General features: G+C 44.7%; 1 protein-coding gene and 1 non-coding gene across 3 annotated transcripts in view; both read left to right on the forward strand.

Annotated features, from left to right (window-relative positions):
* The window catches only part of LOC135917152 (cell adhesion molecule Dscam1-like), a 1,023,231-nt gene that overhangs the window by 592,215 nt on the left and 404,991 nt on the right, over positions 1–26,025 (forward strand). For both annotated transcript variants that reach the window (XM_070536836.1, XM_070536837.1), the window contains exon 40: positions 2,163–2,377. In XM_070536836.1, coding sequence (XP_070392937.1) covers positions 2,163–2,377 — 215 coding nt within the window. The remainder of the gene's footprint in view (positions 1–2,162; positions 2,378–26,025) is intronic.
* LOC135917380 (U2 spliceosomal RNA) lies at positions 13,441–13,626 on the forward strand. The gene has a single exon (XR_010569258.2). It is a non-coding gene; the product is annotated as a U2 spliceosomal RNA (small nuclear RNA).

The raw sequence follows: 26,025 nt of genomic DNA on the forward strand, positions 1-26,025 counted from the left end.
AGGTAAATGAAATAAATTACGAGGTTTTGCGTACGAAAACCATAATCTGATTTATGAGGTAGGCAGTAGTGGAGGACTCAGGAAATTTGGACCACGTGGGGTTCTTAACGTGCACCTAAATCTAAGTACGCTGTTTTTTTCGCATTTCGCACTAATCGAAATGCGACAACCGTGGCCGGGATGCGATCCCGCGACTTCGTGCTTAGCAGCCTAACACCATAGCCACTAAGCAGCCACTGAGGGTAATAGAAAGCAATTAAACAATTCTGTAAACTACACGTAATAGTACCTCGAAAGCGAACAAAAGCGATCTCCTATGCATTCCTAGGAGTTATATCACCAATTTGTGAATACGGCTTTCGAAATGTCTTTGTTAACATTGAGCCAAATTCACATAAGTTGCAAATTCACAGATGTCGAATTCGTTTGCTGTAGGTGCTCTAACAGGTGCAGTTTACAAACATACAATATTTCTTATTGATGCAGCATTGCTGATTTGTAAACTTAGTGGTTACTTTTTCCAACTTACGGAACTTCAGAAATTTACCCAAAACCTGCAATGTCCTAAATCGAAGTTCCGCTTCCTACAGTGACTAGAATTTAACTTTCTCTCTCGAATGCAACGAAGTTCATTCAAATCAACACAATGTTTCTCTCATCAAGGTATTTTTGCATTTTGCATTCATTTGAGTAGGTGGCATCAGAGTTGGGCTCCTGCTCAGCCTTCCTCTAACGGAAAACTTTAGCTCGGGTGCTCCTTTCTAAATACACGGGGAAGGAAATGTCATTTCTCTTGGTAACCACTGCGCCATGTTTGATGAGGTTTGTTGCGTTTAAAAGAAAATGCCAAAATATAGTGACTGTTCGTTCCGCATTTTCATATTTATGTCAATTTATTACACAAAAATTGGCACAAATTGCAAATTTTCAGAAAACAAGGTTATAACGTTTACAACTCTCTAACTTCGCAATAAAATTGGGTAGGATAGTAAATCTAAAGCGGGCAAAATTGATAGGGTACACATGGTCATAAAACCGAGTAAAAATGGAATAGACCTTTCGCAAAACGCTCGTAAACAATGTTAGAATTTCACTTATTATGTAAATTTTCGTATCGAGTTGGTGTGCTTTGGATGATCTAATAAGTACAGTTTACAGAAATGCGACATCTGTCATTGGCGCAGAGCTATGAATTAGTAAACTTCGTGCTTCAATTCTTTTTCAAACTTTCAAATTCTTGAAAATTTATTTTGAAACATTCAGGCCCTAAAACAAATTTCCGCTTCCAACATTCACTAAAATTTAGGTTTTTCTCTAAAATGCAAAAAAAAATTATTAGAATTGCTCTGCGGTTATCTCAGTAAAGCGTTTCTGCGTTTTGCATGAATTTGAATAGGCGGTTCCAGAGTTGGACCCAAGCTAAAACTTCCTTTTAATCGCCGTGGCTCGCTCTGACATTTTGAATACGTCAGAGGCTCTACCTGCAATCACGTCGACAGCTTCACAAGCTTGTAGAGTGCGGCTATCGCGCGGCAATTGCCTAAACATTGCCCAATCACCAATTTCTACCAGTAAGTTTTCTGTCTAACCAAGTCCGCGCTAAGGAGAAAACAAATACTGCAAACGTCGGACAAGATATATTCATTCAGTGCTTTCTTTAAAAGTCACTTTTAAGTTTCCCATTGCATCAAACTCGTTATTTATCTATTGCACAGTGTCATATTTTCAATGTTTCTTTTATGCGTTCGCTTTGTATTCATTTTTTTCAAAACTCTTCTTAATTTTATAGGGTTGATAGCCGACCAAGTTGGTTATTTGCTCGTAAGAAGTGTCTTGCCCCAACAATTGTGCATGTGTGGTGTTGCACGCTTTCTTGGCATACCCACGCGGGCCGAATTAATGTTTGCCTGTACAGCAATGCGGTTACAGTTTACATGACCTCGCACTGAAGAGATCGCAAACTTTAGAGTTATACAAATAGATGTGTGCAAAGCTGTGCAAATGATAGCTGCATAAAGAAGTGAATAAGACGCATCAACTACCGTAGACATGGCAACATAGAAAGAAATTTACACTAACCGGAGGCTGTAGAATTCCGTCACTCATATACATTCGTGCCAATCATTTTCGCGCTGTGTTATCGATCATCGGGGGTGGTTCAGGTGGCATGTCTAAGGACAGCAGCACGAGCAGCTCGAGCAGTTCGAGCAGCAGCAGCAGTGCAGGCGGTCTCGGTCCAGACGGTGGTGCGGATGACGCGACGCCCGTGAACACGCCCAGCCAGGCGTCAGCCATACCGGCCTGCTTCGCGGCCTGGGACCGCGCGCCGCTGCCCGGAAGATCAGGACTCGTCGCCAGGGCTGGACACCTGCCGCAGGTAATGGTAGCCGAGACGGCGCCGTGGCTTCGCAGATTGCACTTTTTGAGATCGTATTCCTGTTTGGTCGAATTGCGGCAAAGCTTAATGCTGTTAGTCATGACGCCATTCATTGGGGGTTGAATGGCGCAGTACGCAGGGGCACATTATTGTTTCGTGCTACGAACGTCACAAACTCCTCGCTTGTGAATTGTGTTCAAGCATCCAGGAATATGAACCTGGCAACGTTTAACCCGAGAACGTTATCTAGTGTGGCGAGTCTAGCAGTGCTATTGGAGGAAATAGAGGGCAGTAAATGGGATATAATAGGGCTCAGTGAAGTTAGGACGCCAAAAGAAGCAAATACAGTGCTAAAAAGCGGGCACGTCCTGTCCTACCGGGGCTTAGCGGAGAAAAGAGAACTAGGAGTCGCATTCCTGATTAATAAGAATATAGCTGGTAACATACGGGAATTTTTTAGCATTAACGAGAGGGTGGCAGGTCTTGTTGTGAAACTTAATAAGAGGTACAAAATGAAGATTGCACAGGTCTACGCCCCTACATCAAGTCATGATGACCAGGAAGTCGAAAGCTTCTATGAAGACGTGGAGTCGGTGATGGGTAGAGTGAAAACTAAATAAACTATAATAATGGGCGACTTTAATGCCAAGGTACGCAAGAAGCAGGTTGGAGACAAGGCAGTGGGGGAATATGGCATTGGCACTAGGAATAGCAGGGGAGAGTTATTAGTAGAGTTTGCGGAACAGAATAATATGAGGATAATGAATACCTTCTTCCGAAAGCGGGATAGGCGAAAGTGGACGTGGAGGAGCCCGAACGGCGAGACTAGAAATAAAATAGACTTCATACTCTGCGCTAACCCTGGCATCATACAAGATGTGGACGTGCTCGGCAAGGTGCGCTGCAGTGACCACAGGATGGTAAGAACTCGAATTAGCCTACACCTGAGGAGGGAACGGAAGAAACTGGTATATAAGAAGCCGTTTAATGAGTTAGCAGTAAGAGGAAAAATAGAGGAATTCCAGATCAAGCTACAGAACAGGTATTCGGCTTTAATTCAGGAAGAGGACCTTAGTGTTGAAGCAATGAACGACAATCTTGTGGGCATCATTAAGGAGTGTGCAATGGAAGTCGGTGGTAACTCCGTAAGGCAGGATACCAGCAAATTATCGCAGGAGACGAAAGATCTGATCATGAAACGTCAATGAATGAAAGCTTCTAACCCTAGAGCTAGAATAGAACTGGCAGAACTTTCGAAGTTAATCAACAAGCGTAAGACAGCTGACATAAGGAAGTATAATATGGGTAGAATTGAACATGCTCTCAGGAACAGAGGAAGCCTCAAAACAGTGAAGAAGAAACTAGGAATTGGCAAGAATCAGGTGTATGCGTTAAGAGAGAAAGCCGGCAATATCATTACTAATATGGATGAGATAGTTGAAGTGGCTGAGGAGTTCTATAGAGATTTAAACAGTACCAGTGGCACCCGCGACGATATTGGAAGAGAAAATAGTCTAGAGGAACTCGAAATATCAAAGGTAATGCCGGAAGAAGTAAAGAAAGCCTTGGGAGATTTGCAAAGGGGGAAGGTAGCTGGGGAGGATCAGGTAACCGTAGATTTGTTGAAGGATGGTGGACAGACTGTTCTAGAGAAACTGGCCACCGTGTATACGCAATGCCTCATGACCTCGAGCGTACCGGAATCTTGGAAGAAGGCTAACATAATCCTAATCCATAAGAAAGGGGACCGCGGAAGACTTGAAAAATTATAGACCGATCAGCTTACTGTCGGCTGCCTACAAACTATTTACTAAGGTAATCGCAAATAGAATCAGGAACACCCTAGACTTCTGTGAAGCAAAGGACCAGGAAGGATTCCGTGAAGGCTACTCAACAATAGATCATATTCACACTATAAATCAGGTGATAGAGAAATGTGCGGAATATAACCAACCCTTATATATAGCTTTCATTGATTACGAGAAAGCGTTTGATTCTGTCGAAACCTCAGCAGTCATGGAGGCATTACGGAATCAGGGTGTAGACGAGCCGTATGTAAAAATACTGAAAGATATCTATAGCGGCTCCACAGCCACCGTAGTCCTCCATAAAGCAAGCAACAAAATCCCAATAAAGAAAGGCGTCAGGCAGAAAGATACAATCTCTCCAATGCTATTCACAGCGTGTTTACAGGAGGTATTCAGAGACCTGGATTGGGAAGAATTGGGGATAAAAGTTAATGTGGAATACCTTAGTAACTTGCGATTCGCGGATGATATTGCCTTGCTTAGTAACTCAGGGGACCAATTCCAATGCATGCTCACTGACCTGGAGAGGCAAAGCAGAAGAGTGGGTCTAAAAATTAATCTGCAGAAAACTAAAGTAATGTTTAACAGTCTCGGAAGGGAAGAGCAATATACAATAGGCAGTGAGGCACTGGAAGTCGTAAGGGAATACATCTACTTAGGGCAGGTAGTGACGGCGGATCCGGATCATGAGACGGAAATAATCAGAAGAATAAGAATGGGCTGGCGTGCGTTTGGCAGGCATTCTCAGATCACGAACAGCAGGTTGCCATTATCCCTCAAGAGAAAATTATATAATAGCTGTGTCTTACCAGTACTCACCTAGGGGGCAGAAACATGGAGGCTTACGAAAAGGGTTCTACTCAAATTGAGGACGACGCAACGAGCTATGGAAAGAAGAATTATGGGTGTAACGTTGAGGGATAAGAAAAGAGCAGATTGGGTGAGGGAACAAACGCGACTTAATGATATCTTAGTTGAAATCAAGAAAAAGAAATGGGCATGGGCAGGACATGTAATGAGGAGGGAAGATAACCGATGGTCATTAAGGGTTACGGACTGGATCCCAAGGGAAGGGAAGCATAGCAGGGGGCGGCAGAAAGTTAGGCGGGCGGATGAGATTAAGAAGTTTGCAGGGACGGCATGGCCAGGATTATTCCATGACCGGGGTTGTTGGAGAAGTATGGGAGAGGCCTTTGCCCTGCAGTGGGCGTAACCAGGCTGATGATTTGTTCATTTGTTGCTCTCACTGCCCTATTCTAGAAAGTCATAGACCTGTACAGCTGCAAACTATGTCGCGTTGTTGTGAATGTCGCTCTGTGATAGATGAAAGCGAATTGTTTCTGACTTTTTCACAATGTGAATGTTCGTATCATAGAGGCACCTGCTCCGGCGTTGCTGAAAGTGCCATTAAGGGCAAACGAGATCAATTCAAAAAGAATTGGAAGTGCGAGTCTTGGAAACCTGCAGGAAATTAAAGCTCCTCCTCTGCTAAAGCGTGTAAGAATGAAAGTGAGGTAATCAAAAAATTTTCTGAAATGGACCAAAAACTAAACTTGCTTGTTAGTCTGCCAAACAAGTTAGACGGGATCGAACAGTCCATCCAAACACTTTCCGATCACTTTGATGAAATTCAACGAAAGCTTGAGAGCCATGAAAAGGAATTAAACACTGTCAAACAGAAAGTAGAAAAAATAGAGAAGTATGCTTCTCCTAGGGAGCTCGATCAGATTCAGGCTCACATAGACGCACTAGAATGGCACAGCCGACGTCTTAACATTGAGATACACGGTGTACGTGAGGCTGACAATGAAAACCCACTCGAGAAGGTAAATGATCTTGCAATGAATCTTGAACTTCAGCCTCTATCTGAGGAAGATGTGGCAGTTCACAGGCTCCCGGCAAAGCAAGAAAAAAATGCCAGGAATTATTTTCCGTCTTGCACGGCAGGAACTGAAGGATGCGTGGATTGCCAAAAGGCGAGCCTTAAGGGACAATTAGGAGAACATCTTCATTAACGAAAGCCTAACCTCTCGCTCGAGGAAGCTCCTTGCCACTGCCAAAGAATGGGCAAAGGAGGCGGGATACAAGTTCGTGTGGCACTCAAATGGAAAAGTTCTCGTACGTAGGGCAAACGGTGAATCGGCAGTTGTCGTTAAGGGTGAAAATGATCTTCGTGCTCTATTGCAATGAACGCCAATTTCTTGTTGCTATTACTTGACTCTTTGCCGAAATGAATCATTTGTGATGTATTGGCAAGCAGGATTGGTTCACTTTATTGGCCACTCAAAAGAAGGGACTGTCTTTCATACATATGAACATTCAATCGGTCTCCAACAAGCTACCTGAATTAGAAACTTTTTTTCTGATATAAATAGTCAGTGTAATGTAGTCATGCTAAGCGAAACATGGTATTGCTCTGGTGATGTTTTTCGCCTGCCTTGCAAAAAAGTATTTTACAATACCCGAGCCTCACGTCGCGGTGGAGGAGTATCTGTTCTGAGAGACGATTCTCTAACATTTGAACTGTTAGCTGAGTATTCTTGTGTGACAGAAAACTATGAAATGTTGTATGTACAAACACCGGGTGTACTCTTTGCAGTATGTTACCGCCCGCCGGATGGTTTATTGGAACCTTTTTTCATTTTTTTAGAGCGCATGCTAGAATTTGTATCAGAAAACAAATATAAAGTGGTCTTAGGAGGAGACTTCAACATAGATATGAGTTCCGATGGTGCTAGAAAAACGATATTTCAAAGAATTTTTGTGGCAAGCGGATGTATAAATGCGGTTGAAACCTTCACGAGATTAAGAGAAACTACGAAAACCACTCTTGATCTTTTTATAACGAACTATAATCCATTCTTAATAACTAGTGGAGTCTTAAACTGTCCTCTCAGTGACCACATGCGAATAGTCATGTTTATCCACACAAGAGCAAACGATACCGAAAAAGATAACACTGAAAAAACATTTCAGACAATAAACGAGCACACATTAAGTGCCTTTCAAGGTGCCTTGAGACAAGTATCTTGGAAGGAGGTTTTTCAACAAAACGAGGCAGAGCCAGCATACAACATCTTCCTAAAGAAATTCTCAGCTGTTTATGCGCAACATTTCATACATAAGAAAAGAAACCACAAAGCCTATCGGAAACCTTGGATGACCAAAGAGCTTCTAAAAAAAATAAAGAAAAGAGATAAGCTTTATGCCAGGTTTATAAGATCTGGGAACGGCGGGGATCTAAAATCCTTCAAAATTTTTAGAAAAAATAAATAAAGAGCTAAGAAATGCAAGAAATCGCTATTATTACCTACTTTTTCTTTATGTGAAGGACAAACAGAGAAGATGTGGATCAAGTTAAATGAACTAATGGGACGTAAACAGAACACTGAACCTATGAAGAAAGTTTCTGTAAACGGATGCATTCTAACCAGAGATAATTTAGTTAACGCATTTAATGATTACTTTACAGACAGTGATTCCCATTTATCACTAAGCCCACCATGTACATTTCAATTCCCTGCCACTATGGACACTATTTTTTTCCAAGCGACAACACCTACCGAGATTTGTTCAGTTTTTCTCAAACGGAAAAATTCATGTAGCTGCGATGCTGATGGCCTCCAAATGAGACCTATCAAACACGTCATTTTTGACATCGCTCCTGTGTTAGCTTATATTTATAACTTATGCATAACATCAGGTACTTTTCCTGAAAAAATGAAAATTGCAAAAGTAATTGTGTTATAAAAGTAAGGTGAGAAGCTTGGTTTAAGAAATTACCGTCCGATATCTATTCTCCCGCAGTTTTCTAAAGGACTTGAAAAAATCATTCTTAAGCAATTAACATCTTTCAGCAATAAACATAAACTAATAACAGACGCTCAATACGGTTTTCAACAAGGTAAATCAACGGAATTAGCACTAGTAGCCCAGAAAGAGTCATCATCATCATCAGCCTGGTTACGCCCACTGCAGGGAAAAGGCCTCTCCCATATTTCTCCAACAACCCCGGTCATGTACTAATTGTGGCCATGCCGTCCCTGCAAACTTCCTAATCTCATCCGCCCACCTAACTTTCTGCCGTCCTCTGCTACGCTTCCCTTCCCTTGGAATCCAGTCCGTAACCCTTAATGACCATCGGTTATCTTCCCTCCTCATTACATGTCCTGCCAATGCCCATTTCTTTTTCTTGATTTCAACTAAGATGTTATTAACTCCCGTTTGTTCCCTCACCCAATCTGCTCTTTTCTTATCCCTTAACGTTACACCTATCATTCTTCTTTCCATAGCTCGTTGCGTCGTCCTCAATTTAGGTAGAACCCTTTTCGTAAGCCTCCAGGTTTCTGCCCCGTACGTGAGTACTGGTAAGACACAGCTGTTATAAACTTTCCTCTTGAGGGATAATGGCAATCTGCTGTTCATGATCTGAGAATGCCTGCCAAATGCACCCCAGCCCATTCTTATTCTTCTGATTATTTCAGTCTCATGATCCGGATCCGCAGTCACTACCTGCCCTAAGTATATGTATTCCCTTACCACTTCCAGTGCCTCACTACCTATCGTAAACTACTGTTCTCTTCCGAGACTGTTAAACATTACTTTAGTTTTCTGCAGATTAATTTTTAGACCCACTCTTCTGCTTTGCCTCTCCAGGTCAGTGAGCATGCATTGCAGTTGGTCCCCTGAGTTACTAAGCAAGGCAATATCATCAGCGAATCGCAAGTTACTAAGGTATTCTCCATTAACTCTTATCCCCATTTCTTCCCAATCCAGGCCTCTGAATACCTCCTGTAAACACGCTGTGAATAGCATTGGAGAGACCGTATCGCCCTGCCTGACGCCTTTCTTTATTGGGATTTTGTTGCTTTCTTTATGGAGGACTACGGTGGCTGTGGAGCCAGAAAGAGTATACACTGCAGAACCTCGAAAATAAGACACTTGTAATTGGTCTATTCATAGATTTCACAAAAGCGTTCGACTGCATAAACCATGATCTCCTGATACTTAAGCTTGAAAGATATGGCATCAGGGGCCTTGCTCTTCAGCTACTGACATCCTACCTTAGAAATCGACAGCAATATGCGGCTATAAACACTAGCATATCACCTACACGAAAAATACAAACAGGTGTCCCTCAGGGAAGTATCCTTAGCCCATTTTAGAGCGCAGCTCTTTGGCGTCCGTTCCTGGGTTTCGCGTCGTCGTCGGCGTTGTCGTCGGCCTCGTAACCAGCTCCGCCCCCCTTTCATCCCCCCAGCGCTAGCAGCGACCGACTGATACCGCTGGATGCCGCTGACGCCGCTAGAGAGTCAAGATAACGTGACTGCATAGAACACCGTCGCCGCCATGCAGAAAGAGGAGGAAAGGGTCCCCCCCCCCCCCTGTTCTTGTGTGGCGGATAGGGTGCTCTTCAGTTGCCGACGCGCCGGTTATTTCACGTAGTTCCCGGCACGTCGACGAATACGTGACCACCTTCCCCCGGCTAGACCTGATTCTTAGCGCTGCGGAAGCGAGGGTATCATATTGTTTGTGTCGGCATCGGCGGCGTTGTCCCTGAAACCAACTCCGCAGCTGGGGTTGACTCACTATCGGCGTCAGCGGCATCAGTCAGTCGCTGCTATCTCTTCCCTCCTCCCTTTATTGTGTTGTCCGCTTGCTGCGCGCGCTTCTGCCCCCATCGTTTGCCGCTGGGTGTACACGCCGCCCCCCTCCCCCCTCTTCCTGCGAGTCTCCGGTTGTCAAAGCGCCGGCTCGAACTTAATTCCTTTCTTCGCTCCTCCTCCAATGCAACCCCTGTGCGGTGGCAATCAGAGAGCCAGATCGGTGGCGGCGGATCTGTATATGTGCACCGCCCGAGCCGAAATTGCCGCTGCCGTTCGCCCTGTGCGGTGGCAATCAGAGAGCCAGATCGGTGGCGGCGGATCTGTATATGTGCACCGCCCGAGCCGAAATTGCCGCTGCCGTTCGCCACTGCGAAATTATCTGCCAGTTCTTTCTGAGCCATGAGCGAGACGACCGATGGAAGTCCTCCGTATGCTGCTGCTGCTGCTGCTGCTGCTAAACGAGCTGCCAGAGCAGAGGCCCAGCGCCGTCGCCGTCAGAATCCAGAGGTGCGTGCCGCCGAAGCAGAAGCTTACCGTCGCCGCCGTCGAGATGATGCAGGAGTACGCGTCGCCGATGCAGAGGCTAAGCGCCGCCGCCGAGAAGACCCTGCCGTTCGCGCCGCCGAAGCGGAGGCTCATCGCCGCCGTCGAGAGCAACCAGCAGTAAGCGAGGCTGAAGCAGAAGCTCATCGCCGCCGCCGAGAAGACCCTGCCGTTCGCACCGCCGAAGCGGAGGCTCATCGCCGCCGTCGAGAGCAATGCTGCGCTCAAATTTCGCATTAGGAAGTAACGTAATCGTCGGTAATTTTTTGTTTAACATCTACATAAACGACATAGTTCTTATCCACCGAGAAGCAAAATTTATAAACTACGCAGATGATACAAGTGTTTTTTTATCAAACAACTCTTTTGCAGGCCTCATTGGTGCATCGAACAACCTATTAACATGTCTCTCAAAATGGAGCCAGGACAACTTTTTAAAAGTAAACTCGAATAAAACACAAGCAGTCATCTTTAAAACAAGAGGTACATGTACACCATTGCCCCACAACATATTTTACAACTCTGAGGAAATAGAGGTTGTTGACACGGTAAAAGTATTTGGCGTATATTTTACTGACACATTGCAATGGGACGCTCACGTGGATTTTGTACTCCAGAAACTGAGCCACGTAACAGGTATACTACATCAAAATCGCTACCTTTTACCAACGTCAGCTAAATTGATCGTTTATAATGCACTGTTTGCCTCGCATGTAAATTATTGCCATCTTGTATGGGGCACGACATCAGCTTCCGATCACTCTAAAATACTATTGCTGCAAAAAAAGATAATACGTGCTATCGCAAATGTGCCATACAACTCGCACACTGAGAGTCTTTTTAGCAAGTACAACACAACAAAAAGTCATCATCTCTACAAACAAACCCTCCTACGCACCTACTATTTCAGGTAAAAAATAGAAACAACCTAATTACAAATATAGCAAACTTAAAAGAGAATAAACCCACATATGAGACGCGCAGCCATGAAAAATGGCTCATACCCTTTTCGAGGACAAATTACGGCCATCAAATGATCGCAAATACCTTGCCACGACTACTAAATTCTTATCTCGAAGCCGGCATTGACATCCATGCCTTGACAGCATCGGAGCTCATCTGCGTGGTGAAAACTACCATTTAAATCACTATGGTGCCGTAAAACCATATGTATTCAATGAAAGAAATGTAATTTATGTAACCCGCTGTACTTTATTTTTTTCATTTCTGAAAGTATTCTCTGCCACCCCTCTGCCAATATGTAAAATGGGCCAGGGACCATTCAAGCTGCCAATAAGCAGCTTTTACCTTGACCCCCTTCATTTGCTTGCAAATGGGCACAAATAAAATGAAATGAAATGAAATGCAACGATGATGATGATCCAGGGCGCTTACGCGCGGCACACAGAAACGACAGAACCTGCTTCCCAAGGAACTTGCTCAGGAAGAACTGGTGGGCTAGTTGGTAATACACGTCAATTTCACCAAAGCGCACAGTATATCGGCAGGGATCGGCAGAGTAAGGACACAACAAAACAGCAAATAGTATAAGCGGTGCTCGCATGCTTCACAGGGGCCACTACATTCCACTGCGTGTGTGCATTAGCCAGCGCCAGTATCATCTGGCCTCTAGCCGCCCTGAAAGATCTATGTGGAACCGAAATCACCTGCCAGCGCTTTAAGGTCAACTTACTGGTGGGGCTTCTGCGGGCAAGGGCAGGCACTGCAAGCAGTTTTTGCATGCAGTTTGCAACCAGTTTGTGCCTCAATGTCCCTGTCTAGTACCGGCCACCAGACCAATAACCGCACCTCTGATTTCTTTGACCTGGTGCGCTTGATGTAGCAGCATTCTCTCTTGCGCCTTAGACGGTGTCACGACTCGGCTTCCTCAGTAGACTAGCTGGTGGGCCCGTGATAGTCCCAGCTTGTGATCGATAAATGGGAACAACGCTCGCTCCAACCCTTTAGCCGTTCACGGACACCCATGCAGCAAGTAGCGCATGATGTGGGCCAACACCGGATCCTTGGTAGACAGCTGCGGTAATTCGTGGGTTGTTACTATACCTTCTTTTATAGCTTCCAACGAAAAACCGTACTCGTGTGGGTCGCAGTTTGTCACTGGTTCCGTCGTGTGTACGGGAAGCCTGCATACGGCATCTGCTGTCCGTAGGTGTTTCCCTTCTCTTCACTTCATTACTTTAAGAGCACCATTGGAGGAGTATTACACAAGGGATGGTTAATAAATAAATATTAGAACGATCTGTTTACTTTGTAATATGAGTTGCAACGGCTTCTGTAACGGTAGGTGGGCTTATGAGGGCTGCGATGGCGTGTGCAGGCTGTACGAATAAAAATATTTCTACTCAAATAAAAAATGGTGCTTTAAAAGTGGTGGTCCGGGAACGTGCGCATGCAACTTGAAGCGGATAACCGGTGCGACGAGACATGTACCAAGGGCGCGTGATATACGGTGGATGATTCAACGAGCTGTAAAAAAAAATTCGGTGTCATTCGACTCTGTGACAGTGGATCACCAGCGAAGTTCTGTATGTGGGCCCCTTAATTGCGAACTGTCCACTGCCGTGTGTCAAACGCCGTATGCACACAAATGGAAGAAGAGACACAACCAGTGGCGATGTTGAGCTTCGGAAGATTATGAGGCACCAGGGGGTATACATACTCGTGTATAGTTGAAAAACGCGGCCTGGTACCTTTTACTAACGAATCCCGGCACGTAGAACAGACGCGCATGCCACCGCACTCAAAGGACACGCACTGCTTCACCGTAGCCAAGGTGATCTTGCGTTGGTCGACGTCTCTCAGTGCTGTAATGGTCGTGAGGTCACTCGAAAACCAAAAGCGGTTGTACACAACACAGGCCACACACAATTGGTTCCTCACAAACTCCCTCGGAAACCTGGCCATTGCTACGGTGAAACATTCCTAGTGTGCGGGATCGGGGCCACATGGATGGTTCGCATTTCTTTTCGACTCGCGGTTCTGGCGGGCCGCACGCTTACGGGACTACCACCACTGCAGAGCAGACGGAAAGGAAGGTAGATACGCAAGCGCTTGGGAGCACCGACAAAGAGAGGGCGGTGCGAAGATAGATGTGGTCGACGCGGGTCGAAGTATAGTGCCTGTTAATATGAGCCTAATATGTGATGCGGGTTGTATTTAAACCTGGTATATTAAAGTTATTTTTGCAAGTTGGCGGAATGCTTAATGCCTACAGCACCTCCTCCGCGGGTCGGCCCGGTATTGTACTATCTTCGTGATCGGCCCACGTATGGGAAGGAATTCTCAATCCAATCAGCTCGATAGACGCATGCAATTTTTTCCAGAACGTAGCCATATACAGCTTCACTGTAAAAATAATCCGAAGACAAAGAGAGAGGGTGGCATCCTGTAGACGGAAAGAAAGCGTTCCCAAGTCAGATACCGCTTTCGACGATGAAATACTGATATGGTACGAATCTGAAGAATCAGCAAACTCAGTAGCGCAATTTCGTACCTACTGAAGTGCATTTATGGTATAAGGTTGATGCTGGTTCCAGATGGGAGATACATACTGAAGTTTCGATGTTACAAATGATTGATAGGCGAACGTTTTGCTTGTTGTGAAGTTTGACGTAAATGTCTCCTAAGGAATTCCAATGATTTATTAGCAGCTGAGATTATGTTAGTAGCGTGCAAGCGCCAGAACACGTCACAAGTTAGAGTGACACCAATGTATTTGAATGATTCGACTGATTTTATGGGAAATTAGTGACTGAATAGGTAAATCTCAAGAGGGTACGGCAGCGAGGGAAATAAACAAGTTTACATTTGTTAGGATTTATGTTAATGGGCCAGTGAATAAATTATTCTTGTAAATTATTAATGCTGTTTGTTCTGGGTGTATGTGTAGTCAAATGGGTTGGTAATTGTGTGGTTGATTACACAATCGTCTGCAAACATGCGAATCTTACATGATACATGCGTTGGTAGATCGTTAACACACAAAAAAAATGCAGTGGTCCTAGGATCCCTGCGCGATGCCTGACATCTGCTACAATAATGGTTATTAATGAAAACGAACTGAGTGAGTTTAGTAAACAATGATTCAATCCACTTTGCTATGTCGAAGTGTAAATTTAACAGACAGTGTTGGTACAAAACGTCTATGAGGAATCGTGTGAGATGCTTTTGCGAAGTTCAGGAATATGGCATCAGTCTCAAGGTTACTGACAAGTTATCAGCACGTCGTAAAGGAAAATGGCCAGCTGCGTTTCGCAAGAATACCCTTTTGCGAAATCCATGTTGACAAGGGTGAAAAAAGCAGATTCAATCTACGAAGTTCATGTTATGCAACTATTTGACTTGTTCCATGATTTTGCAAGGGACACTAGTTAATGATGTCGGACGATAATTTACTGGGGTGCGTGCCTTGTCTGATTTAGAGAACGACCTCGCCCACTTTCGAATCGGATGGTAAGGTGCCTGTAGAGAGTGCGAAAACAACAAAATAGGTACGCAGCAGATACGCGTTTAATGCTTTCTTTTTAGTTTAAGTTGGTATCATCTACACCTACCGACGATGAAAGCTTCATTTCATCCATGATCGAGGTGGTGCCATCTGTCGAGAATATAATTGGTGGCATACGCTCAGTTCTGTTAGTAGATGTGGGAAGGTCTCGAGTTGAAATCTGATTAGTAAATACGGAGAAAAAGGCTGCGTTAAAAATGTCAGCACACCCGCTGTCGCTGACCACTTCGCCATGTGCACTTACCACGCTGATCATGCGCGCCTCTTGAGGGTTTAATATTTGCTTAAATCGACGAGGTCTATGCACACGTATTCTAGGCAGTTCATCGTAGAAGAAGGTGAATTTTGAATTGTGTTTAGCCCTCAGATTATCGTCTTCGGCAAAAAATATTTCCCCCAAGCAGAGCGGCGTCCATTTAGTTCGGCTGAGCGGAAGAGACGTTTCTTTTTGTTTTGCGCCTCTTGAGCGTTTTTGTGAACCACGGCCGGTTTGGTTTCCACGGACTTTTTATGCATGAACTTATTAACTGGATCCTTTAGATTGTTTTTAAATATGGTCGAGATTTCAGTAATAGAGTGCGTAGAAGATAACCTCACGAACGTAAGAAGTACGCTATGATCAATATTAAAAGCGTCATAATTGCATTTATTGTACAGGCAGTTTGTTTTGTTCACTAAGCGGTGCCTTACGAGTGGAAACAAAAATGTGGCGCGACTTTCTTTGTGGTCGCTGACTTGGTGTAGCTATGTTATCGATCATAAACTTTCTGGGTTGGTGAAGAGGATTAGACCTAAGCTGCTAAAAGTGTTCTGTGCAACGCGTGTGGTGTGGGACACAAGTTGGCCTAAATTGAAGTTAAGGCAGAAATCAACAAAATATCTGGCGGGCTACTGCCCATGGTTAAGGCTACGTCCTTGCTCCAGTTTACTTGAGGAACATTGAAATCAACAACAAGGACGACTTGTGCCTGTGGGTATTGCCTAGTGAGCAGTGGCATAGCCAGAAATTTCGTTCGGGGGGGGGGGGGAGGGGGGGCGGCTCACGTTGCAGCTTGGCCTCCTTCTCAAGAAGAAGCTTTAGCTCAGGTGCTCCTATCTAAATACAAAGGTGGACTCATTTTTCTCGGCAAACGCTGCACCAAATTTCACGAGGTTTGTTGCATTTAAAAGAAAGACCTAAATTACACTGACTTCTGGTTTGAAATTTTTGAAAATTGCCAATTCTTTTTTAAAAATTGGTAGGAAATCGCAAATTTTCAGAACACAGAACTGTCACGTTTAATACACTGTAACTCAAAAATAAACAAATAATATCACAATGATGTGAATCGCATCTCATAGTACGTCTACAGCAGACAAAATGGATATGTTGCAAATGCATCTGAAAAAAAACTTAATATTATCGAAATACAGCTTTTGCAGAACTCTTCTGCACCACGTAATCAATTCACGTAAGATATAAATTGACATGCCAAATTTGTCTGCTTTGACTCTTATATTAGATGCCGTTTGAAAAACCGTGATATCTGTTCTTTGTGCCGAGCTATTAGTTTGTAAACGTCGCGCTCCTATGTCTTTTTTTGTGCTTTCGAATTTTTCAAAATATTTGAAACAAAACTCAGGCTCTTAATCGAAATTCAGCTTCCAACAGATACTATATTTTAACTTTCTCTCTCAAATCCAACAAATTATCATTAAAAGCGATCCAGGGGTTATCTCAGAAAAGTAGTAGTAGTATAAGACTTTTATTCAGCCAAAAATTACAGGCCGAGCAAATCTCAGAAAAGTGTTTCTGCGTTTTACATGTATTTGAATAGGGAGCGTTGGAGTTGGGTCCGAGCTTGAACTTCCTCTTAAACAATTTGTCGAGGGATCGAATACATGAATAATACCTGCATTTCCATTGCCAATGATGCTGCAAACGAATTCTTTAACGTTACGCATTGTCAACATAAGTAATTTATGTATTTTTTCATGAAAACATTTACTCGTATGTGCCAAAAATTGTGCCCAAGATTTCTGATATCAATGATTGCATGTTTTTGTCTATATAATAACTAAAGAAAATGTCACACGATCTTTAGAACTACGTCAGTTCGAAACCAGCAGAGCGCAGTGCCTGCCATTGATATGAAAAAATGTAAAGGCCATGAAATGAACAAGTTGAGGACAATTATGGTAATGAAGCTTTGTCATTCAAGAACCTTGTTTACATATTTGTACATATGCAACTGCCAGCGAAAAATCTCAGTGATGCTTTCATTTATTCCAATGTATTACGTAGAAGCAGCTCTCGCCGGTCGTGTATCGTGAGTAATTGCACCGAAATTATTGTCCCAACAGAGAGCAGGTATATAAAGCCGTTCTCCAAATATACGAGGGCGAGTCAAATGAAAGGAATCTAATGCGAATAAATGACAAACGGGGTATTTTATTGAAAATTAGTCTCCATGAGCAGTTAGGCATTTGTCCCCCTGACTAACGTGTCGCGTGGTTCCGGGCTCATAAAACTGATTGGGTTGCTGCTTCAAAATATCTGTAACTGACTCTTTCACGTCATAGTCCGACACGAATCTGATTCCTTTCAGCTGTGTATTTTTTTTCATTTGTCCCAAAATGTGGCAGTCGCAAGGCGACAGGTCTGGGCTGTATGGCGCATGTTGCAGCGTTTCCCACTTGAACTTTGCCAGTTTTGTCTTAACGACATCAACGACGTGTGGACTGGCATTGTCGTGGCACAATTAACCATTAAATTATGGGGTTTTACGTGCCAAAACCACTTTCTGATTATGAGGCATGCCGTAGTGGAGGACTCCGCAAGTTTTGACCCCCTGGCGTTCTTTAACGTGGACCTAAATCTAAGTACATGGGTGTTTTCAAATTTCGCCCCATCGAAATGCGGCCGCCGTGGCGGGGATTCAATCCCGCGACCTCGTGCTCAGCAAGCAGCCCAACACCATAGCCAAGTCGTGGACGAAGATGACCCCATTCGTCAATTTTTCACGTCGTTTGTTCTTGATTGCGACACGCAGCTGATCCGGCGTTTCACAATATCGGAAACGATTTATAGTCTCTCCGGCTTTAGCAAATTCTGTCAGTAATGGCACCTGACGATCGAAAAAAAGTCAGCAACACTTTTCCGGCGGGAATGATGGCCTTTGCTTGTTTAGGGGTGGCGAATTCGAATGTTTCCATTGTAAGCTTTGCCGTCGTGTTTCAGGCTCGTAGCAGTGGCACCTTGTTTCCTCCCCGATCACAATTGCAGACAAGAAATCGTCACCCTCATTGTCATACCGGATCAGATGAGTCAAGGCAGCACAGCACCTTCTTGTGGCGGTCGTTGAAAATCTTGGGTATCCATTGCGCACACAAGAGCCGATAACCGAGATGTTCATGAGTTGTGGTGCGAACCGAACCGTGACTGATGTTCACATGCCCTGCCAGTTCATCGTTGTTTCTCCTCCGTTCTTGTCTCATCAATGCATCAACCTTTGTAATTTTGTTGGGGTGATTGCACGATGGCTTTGGCCCGGTCTTGGATGGTCTTTGCAATTTTAACGTCGTCCTTTCAACCGTTGCTGCAACTCTTCACAGCGGCCAATGAAATGCAACGTTCAGCGCACACGGCAGCCATACGGCGACTAATTTACGTTTGGGAAGCACCTTCAGCTGTCAAAAACCTCAGGGCACCACGCTGCTCAACTTCTGAAGCGTCTATTACGTCATGCATCTATGTTCAACCCAGTGTATGAGAGCATTAAAGAACATTTACCCTCACACCTGCGTGTCACTTTTGTTAATGAAAGATACCTGTGTGCCACGCGCATGCCCCGCAGATAATGAATCGAAATTTATTGCGCGGGATGGGTAGGCTCACTTTCATTTCACTCGCCCTCGTTCCTTAGAAATGAGAAGATACAATGGAATACGCAAATTCTTGATAAAGGGCAAGAAAATGTCACTGGAAAGAAAGTTCACTGCACGCATAAACAAAACCTTGCAAGAGATATTTAAATATACGTTTAGGTCTCCTGTAAATCTACTTATCTGAGAAAAAGTCACTATATAATGCGTCAAACAAGGCAAATAAACATGTTGCCCAATCGCAGGTTCACAGAGTCCTAGATCCCGCCTTCATTTGGTCCACTCACCCCGATGTATCGCACGCGACGGATGACGGCGCGCTTGCTCCCCGCTCTTCTCCTTTGCGCACACAAGACTGAGCCATCATCGTCGACTCACCACTCCACCCTCCCCCTCCTCTTTCACTCGCACATACAGCACGCTGCGCGCGGTCAAGACGTTATCGCCCTTACACTTCATACGAAACATGAGGGCGACGGCGACAGCAGGAATGCGTCTGGAGCGTTCATATAATTGCTATCGCAATAATATAACAATAGTATCCGGCAACTTAAGCGTGCCGTGCCGATTACTTTCCGCAAAAGAAGTAACGCACTGTCACCATACGACAATTCGCTGCGCCGCAACAATGTATTCTTTTTCCTTTTGTGGGCTGGGGGCACCGAAATTTAAAAAGAAACGCAAAGGAGAGTATGTTTGCTACAATCCAATGCCTACTTTTGGCACCTAATGTGGCTACCCAATGAATGTCGAAGAAAGCGTGAAACGCTTGGTCCAACGAGAACCATACACATACTGCTCGGTATCCTAGACCGGCAAGACAAGACTTTCCGGAGAGGTTGCACTCAAGCGAACGCGGTGCCATGAGTCGAGTTTTCACAGTGATGGCAGTGAGCGACCATTGTTTCTTTTTCTTGTCTGCTAGCCAGAAGGCGTCCAATTCTCTGGCAGGTGAAAATCCACTCGGCCAGAGAAAAGCGAACGTGCACCGAAGTGCGCCGTGCGGTGGTCGGGGCAGCACGAGAAAACCGCATGCGCTCTGGCTGGCTCTGGCAGCCCTCGGGTAGGGTAGCGAGAATAAAAAAAACTAAGGGGCTTAATCTTTCCTCACGAGTAAAAGTGAAAGCAGAAAAAGTAAATAAGAACGTAGTTACCCTGGCTGACTTTAGTGTCTTGACATGGATGCTTTGGTGTAGGTGAAAAAAAAAAATTTTTTATGTGACATGACGGCACAAGTGAACCACCACAACGCTTCGTCTCATCGGATTTCGCTTGCGTGTTTTGTCAACTTGTCTGATAGTGTGTTGACTTGGCTTGTCTCGTTGTATGTTCCGGTCTAAGACTTTAGAAAAGTTAATGAACCTTTGGCGTCAAATGTTTATAACAACATTAAACCCAGAAACTTCCGCAGTTGAATATCTGAAGCACAAATTTGGAAATGTCAATGCACGTTTCACAATAAAAGTTTATGAGAACTTTATGCCCACAAAGTTTCGAAATTGAAATCCACGCGCTCCGTAGATTCCGCGGCGAGCCCGCCCGCCATCAAAACGCCCTTGAAAATTTCGGCTCGGATGGGGCTGATTGCGTTATGTGGCTCCCGGTGCATGGGCGTTGCCGCGAAATCCAGCCCGAGTTCGCTGTGTTCGCGATGAAATGTCGTTTCGAGCGTGAAAAATGTATTCTAGGCAAATCCAGGATGACTTCCGGCGCCTGGGGTAGCTTTGGTCGATGGTGCATAGACAGCCCGAAAAATTTCGGGGGGGGGGGGAGGCTGAAGCCCCATAAGCCCCTCCGCCCCCCCTGACTACGCCCCTGCTAGTGAGGTAACTCATACTGCTAATAAGTGTAAATGTGAAATCTGGAAGATTATTGGGAGACCTGGCAGCAAGCATCTAGAGTGATAATATGGAGGGGAAGCGTGAATAATTGGCCCTAATACTTCGAGTTCAGAACTAGTGTTTTTTGCTATGGAGCACGATGACTACTGGTGCTCCATAGCACCAGTAGCACCTTTGCTCCTTTCGATAAATAAGGTGTTCCGGTAAGTCAGCTTAATTCTGCATCTTGTATATCCTCTGTTACCCATGTTTCGGTTATGACCGTTATATTAGTGTTGGATGATAATATAAGGTTGAAAAAAGCGTCATGTTTGGAAGAAAACTGCATGCGTTCGTAAATATTACAGACAATGGTATGTTTGATTTGGGCTTAACAGTACAATAGACATTTTTTTACGGCAGGGCAGTTGCTATGCAGAAGAAATTTGATTTAACGAAGTTAAACCACGTTGCAAATATTTCGTTAAACAGGAAAGTTCGTAAAATCGATATACTATTTTTTCGATCCTTCTGAATCTCAAATTGTAACTTAGCTACACCTAAAAGTTACTGTGGCATTGTATTTGCCGCTAATTCAGCCATCTGTCGCATACACCATGAAATGACGACAGCAACCACCGTCGACCCTACCCACGCGATATTGAGTGGGCTCTTCCATGCATGTGCGCGGCGTGCAGTGTCGTCAAAATAAAGCTAGGGATGTGACTATGGCGCCTAGATGCTTGAATGCGATAGCTTTGGAGTGCACGCTCGAAAAATAACCCGTCTGTGTCAAACTTGGAGAGAAATCACCGCGTTTTTTACTCATTTATTTCAGTAAAACCTCGTTTCATCGAGTTCAGCCAAGCTTCTTTCGTTAATTCTGCCTAATCATAAAACTGAACCATATAAGTTCATGCCGGGGAATGCCGCTGAGCCCACAAAGCGCCAGCGGTATTGCCTGCTCTTCTATAGTTGACCGGAATGTTGATTTTGATGACATGTTCTGCCACGCTTCGTCGATGACCACCATATTCTGCAGCGGTGCCATTGAATACGCAGGTCTGTTGCTCCCGATGAAATTCAAGGACTTGAAGGGTGGTGCAGTTGAAAATCTGGAGGCGCTCATTAGGGATGGGTGACAGGCAGTACTGTCATGTTCACTTAATTAGACTCTAGCTACACTATAACTTGACCAAGCACGATATTGCAGAAGGGGTTCCGGGGAAGCCGTCACTAGGGCTGCTAGCAACAAGCGTCCGAATGCGCGCTGAAACACCTTCATGACAAGAGTAACTGGACTAGCGGTCTGCGTCGGTTCACAGCCGCCGAGCCCAGGCACTATAGGACTCTTAGCTTGTACTGATATTCACCCATAAACAGTGCCCACCGTTAAATGCGAGCAGCAGCCATCGGTGGCGTCTGGCGATCAGGCCTCAGCTGTGTCAGCAGGAGTTGAAGGCCGGTGACTGGGATAACATGCCGACGTAGACTGTAATCACGGAAAGGAGACGAGATATATTGGTGCTAGGGCTTTTCGCTCGAGCCGAGAGTAGTTTTCTTCGCCTTTCGTCAGCGTTCTTGTGCTGAATCCAATAGATATATGCTCGTTTCCCACAGAGCGAAAAAAAAAATTACACACTCACCGTATGGAGACGCGTTAAATTCTAGCTTCCATTTCTTCTTAGGGTCAAAATAATTAAAAAGCGGGGCAATTTTCAAGCCTTGTTCAGCATTTTCTAATGCTATCTTCTACGGCGGCAGTCATTCCCAACGCACTGTTTTTTTCCATTGGGCGAGAGAGCACAGTACCCATGTACGGCAAGAACCATCTGTAATACGTGACCACGCCTAACACGAGTGCAACTAGCTGACATTGCTTGTGGCTTGCATCATGTTATCTACGCTTCATAGGGGCGTAGGCCCTCTCGATCTATACGATCTCCAACTTACGGGACTGTAGGTTGTCGAAACTTGCACTACTCGGCTCTAAGCGTAACGCCATGGTCTCTGAACAATTCTAGTATTCCTTTAATTCCCTCTCCACCGTCACTCCTACGCTTTGCCACCAGCACGTCGTCAAAGTACGCTCGGGCGTCTTGTAGCCCACCGAGTTAAGTGTCAATCTAATTTTGAAAAATAGCTGGTGCAGAGGCTATACAAAAAGGAAGTCTCTTCTACCAAAATAGCCCACGGTGAGTGTAAATGACGCAGCTTGCGCGATGCCTCGTCGAAGGATACGTTGTTGTACGCGTTCTGCAAACCCAACGTGCTGATGCCCCCTATCCCCCCACTTTTAGACTAGCAAACATTTCATCGACGACAGGAACTGCATAATGCTGCATCACATGCCGGGTTCAGTGTCTTCGTGCAGAAATCCACTCACTAGCTGGACTTCTGCTAAGAATAAACAAACTTATCTTTTATTTGCCCTCAATGGTAAGCTTGCCCTTAACTTAAAGTTGAATTCTCGTTGTGGCATTCATTGAACGTAACTATTTCTTTTCCAAGGGTAAGATTTGTTGTCACTCAGTGTTGCCTCTGTTTTATCACATTGCCCCACTTTCGCAGTCTTCCTCTGAAAGGCGCAAAATTAGCTAGAGCTTTAAAAAGCAAAATAAGCAAGATACGTATATGATACGTTCAGTCCCTTCAGGCAACGTATTCAGGGTAACTATTTCTCAGTATACAACAGGTTAACAAGTTATTCCACACGGCGTTCTGCACTATTCTTTATTGAACACAGGGAAACCAGAATAGGTATTTTGTATATGACACGTTCAGTCTCTTCAGGCAACATATTCAGGGTAACTATTTCTCTGTAAACAACAGGTTAACAGGTTATTCTACATGGCGTTCGGCACAATTGTTTATTGAACATAGGGAAACCAAGATAGGTATTTGTTCTGAGTGGTCCTGGGGACGCGGCTGTTATTGAGGTGTCACGGAAAGGCAAAGTGATGAAGGATCATATACGATCATCATTCGACCATCTGTTTAAATCGCGTATGGTGCGGGTTTGCTATAAACCCGAATTTACAGCATGTTCAGGCATGAATGATTTTTTTCAAGGGCGCGGGAAGTGGCTCAAGGAACAAAAGAACAGGTGCATTAAAGTTCAGCCTGCTCTTGTCGAATGTATGCCTCCAGTGTTCGCTCGCTATGGCTTTGTCGTGAGGTGTTTCGTCATCACATTAGCATCGCAGTGCAGGCTGCGCTGACAGCAGGTGGCTGGAATTGAAAGGAAATGTGCTTGCTCTTAATGGATGTGCGAGTGTAACAGATTGGTAAGATAAGGAATGGTAATATTTCCTACAAAACATGGGGTACAAGCTCTTGCGGATTGTGCTGAAGCTCCGCAAGAGCACGTGAAAGCTTCAATGGCAACATTTTCCATGAAAAATGAGATGCCATTGTTATAGATGCCAATTTTTTTTTGTTCTTTCCACGGATAACAAATGAAAAGTAATTTTTTTAAAAGATTCCCAGGCCAACTATGCCTCGGTGCTGTTTGGCGTTTGCTGGATCTCGAAATTGTCTATTCCTTACAGCTGATAAATTTTATTTTCTTCATTCGCTAACCCTGGCGAAACTACATAAGTCTTTCATAAGTTTTTGAGGAATGACACTTTGCCTTTTGTAATGCGGAAATTTGCCAATATGTGGAAAAAGGCTTAGCCATTTTGCTGTAAATAAAATGAACGCTGTAAGATCAGGGAACAAGAAAGCTCTCGTAGGCAGCCTGTGCAATTTCTCCACCCGGGTATCTTCTTTTCATGTGCGGCGATAAACATGCATGAGGACAAACAGTTCATAGCAACATGCCGACGTAGAATGGTACCACCATACTATCTGCTTCTTTTAACAAATCGTGATGCTTATAATTACTTCCTCAACTACACCTTTCGTTGAATAGGTGGATATTACTAAAATATCTTCAGACAGATGTAAAACACCTCTTTTCTTAAATAAACTGTCTTTGTGGGAACTGAATTTCTCCACGATCGCGCACGGAGGTACTCTGTGTTTCAGTCTACGTTTCAGCTCTTCCCTTAATTCTGCATGGGCATTCTAGCAAGTAATGTTCTATGTCACCACAAGCATTGCAGAAGGAATACGGTGGTGTGGGCGACAGTCCCATCTTGTGTCACCAGGCTGGCGCTGTCATTGACCGCGTGCGAATACGGCGTAGTAAGGAAGACTCTGATCAGCTGAGTCCCTTGGGGATCCATGGCTGGTATATGTGGACCCTAAGGAGTCAAAGTGGTTCACTACAGTCATCTTTGATAGTCGGTGAATGTTTTGAGGCGCTCTCACTATCGGTCTGTACGATAGCGATTAGCGCCCAAGACCGTCAGCGTCTTCATTTCCAGACACGCCGATGTGCAATAGTAGCCACAGAAACTCAAGGTCAAATCCTAAACTGTGAAGCATCTTGGTGTGTAAATAACATCGTAGGTAAATGTCCGCTGCAACACCTGGAATGCTGGCTTTCAGTCCGACAATGTCATTTCCACTTTAACTGGGCAAAGTATATTTTCATTCAAAGCAGATTCAATTAGTATAGTTTCCCTTACCGCCGTAGAACTAACTCGCTCAAATCACGCGGCCCATGAGGGTCGCATGGGTGGTATCACGGAAGTTCAAGCGCTAGCCTCTCATGTCGCGTCAGCAGTACCACTGTGAATGCTTCGCAGTGTCAGTACGCCTTTTCAAATTGCTCGAGCACGAAGGCATTAGCCTGTGCATCAGGTTTAGTGCGCTCATTGGTAATGCAAGAAATCTTGAGATGACGTTCTGCAGACTGACGTCACAACGGGGGCAGCTCTCTTCTCTGTGAAACATTAAGACCAAGCGCTCTGAAAGTACTGAAAGCAATGAAAGCACGGGATTCTGTTTCTTTTTGGAGGCCTTGGTGCAGAGTTATTCCTGTATCTCAGTCGCTGAAGTGGCGAAGCTGCATCGGTAGTCTTTGAGAATCGAGCAGGCGCAGAGAAAGTGGTCGGGACTCATGAAGGCACTTTAATTCACTGTTGTGTCCTACGCCAGAAGCAATTTTGAGGCCTTTTTCGTGCAGTGATTCCAAGATGATGTACTGAGTTTTGAATGGCGAGATTAGAGGTGGCTGACAAAGCACTCGGGTGACTACCAAGCCTGTGTGCATCTACGTCATTGATGTCGTATGGCTTCCTTAATATGCTCCAACGATTCTCCGAATCCCGTTGAAACACTGTGGAAGTGATTAAACAATGGCTTTCACGGCGCGCCGCCATTGCATCCTGTAGTTGACTGCGACACCAAGAAAACGCACTTGCCTTGCCTGCCTATGCATCCAATGCCAAGCCTCCGATGCTGATTGTCAAGTTCGCTGCCTATCTGTGCCTTCCAGGGAAGAGAACAAAGCGTAATTTGTCCCTTGTTATTTCTAGTCCCTCTGTCGCCAGGTCAGCCTGTGTGGCCGGGACTATCTTCTGAACTA

This window comes from Dermacentor albipictus, chromosome 4, assembly GCF_038994185.2.
Source record: "Dermacentor albipictus isolate Rhodes 1998 colony chromosome 4, USDA_Dalb.pri_finalv2, whole genome shotgun sequence".
NCBI classification, from domain to species: domain Eukaryota; kingdom Metazoa; phylum Arthropoda; class Arachnida; order Ixodida; family Ixodidae; genus Dermacentor; species Dermacentor albipictus.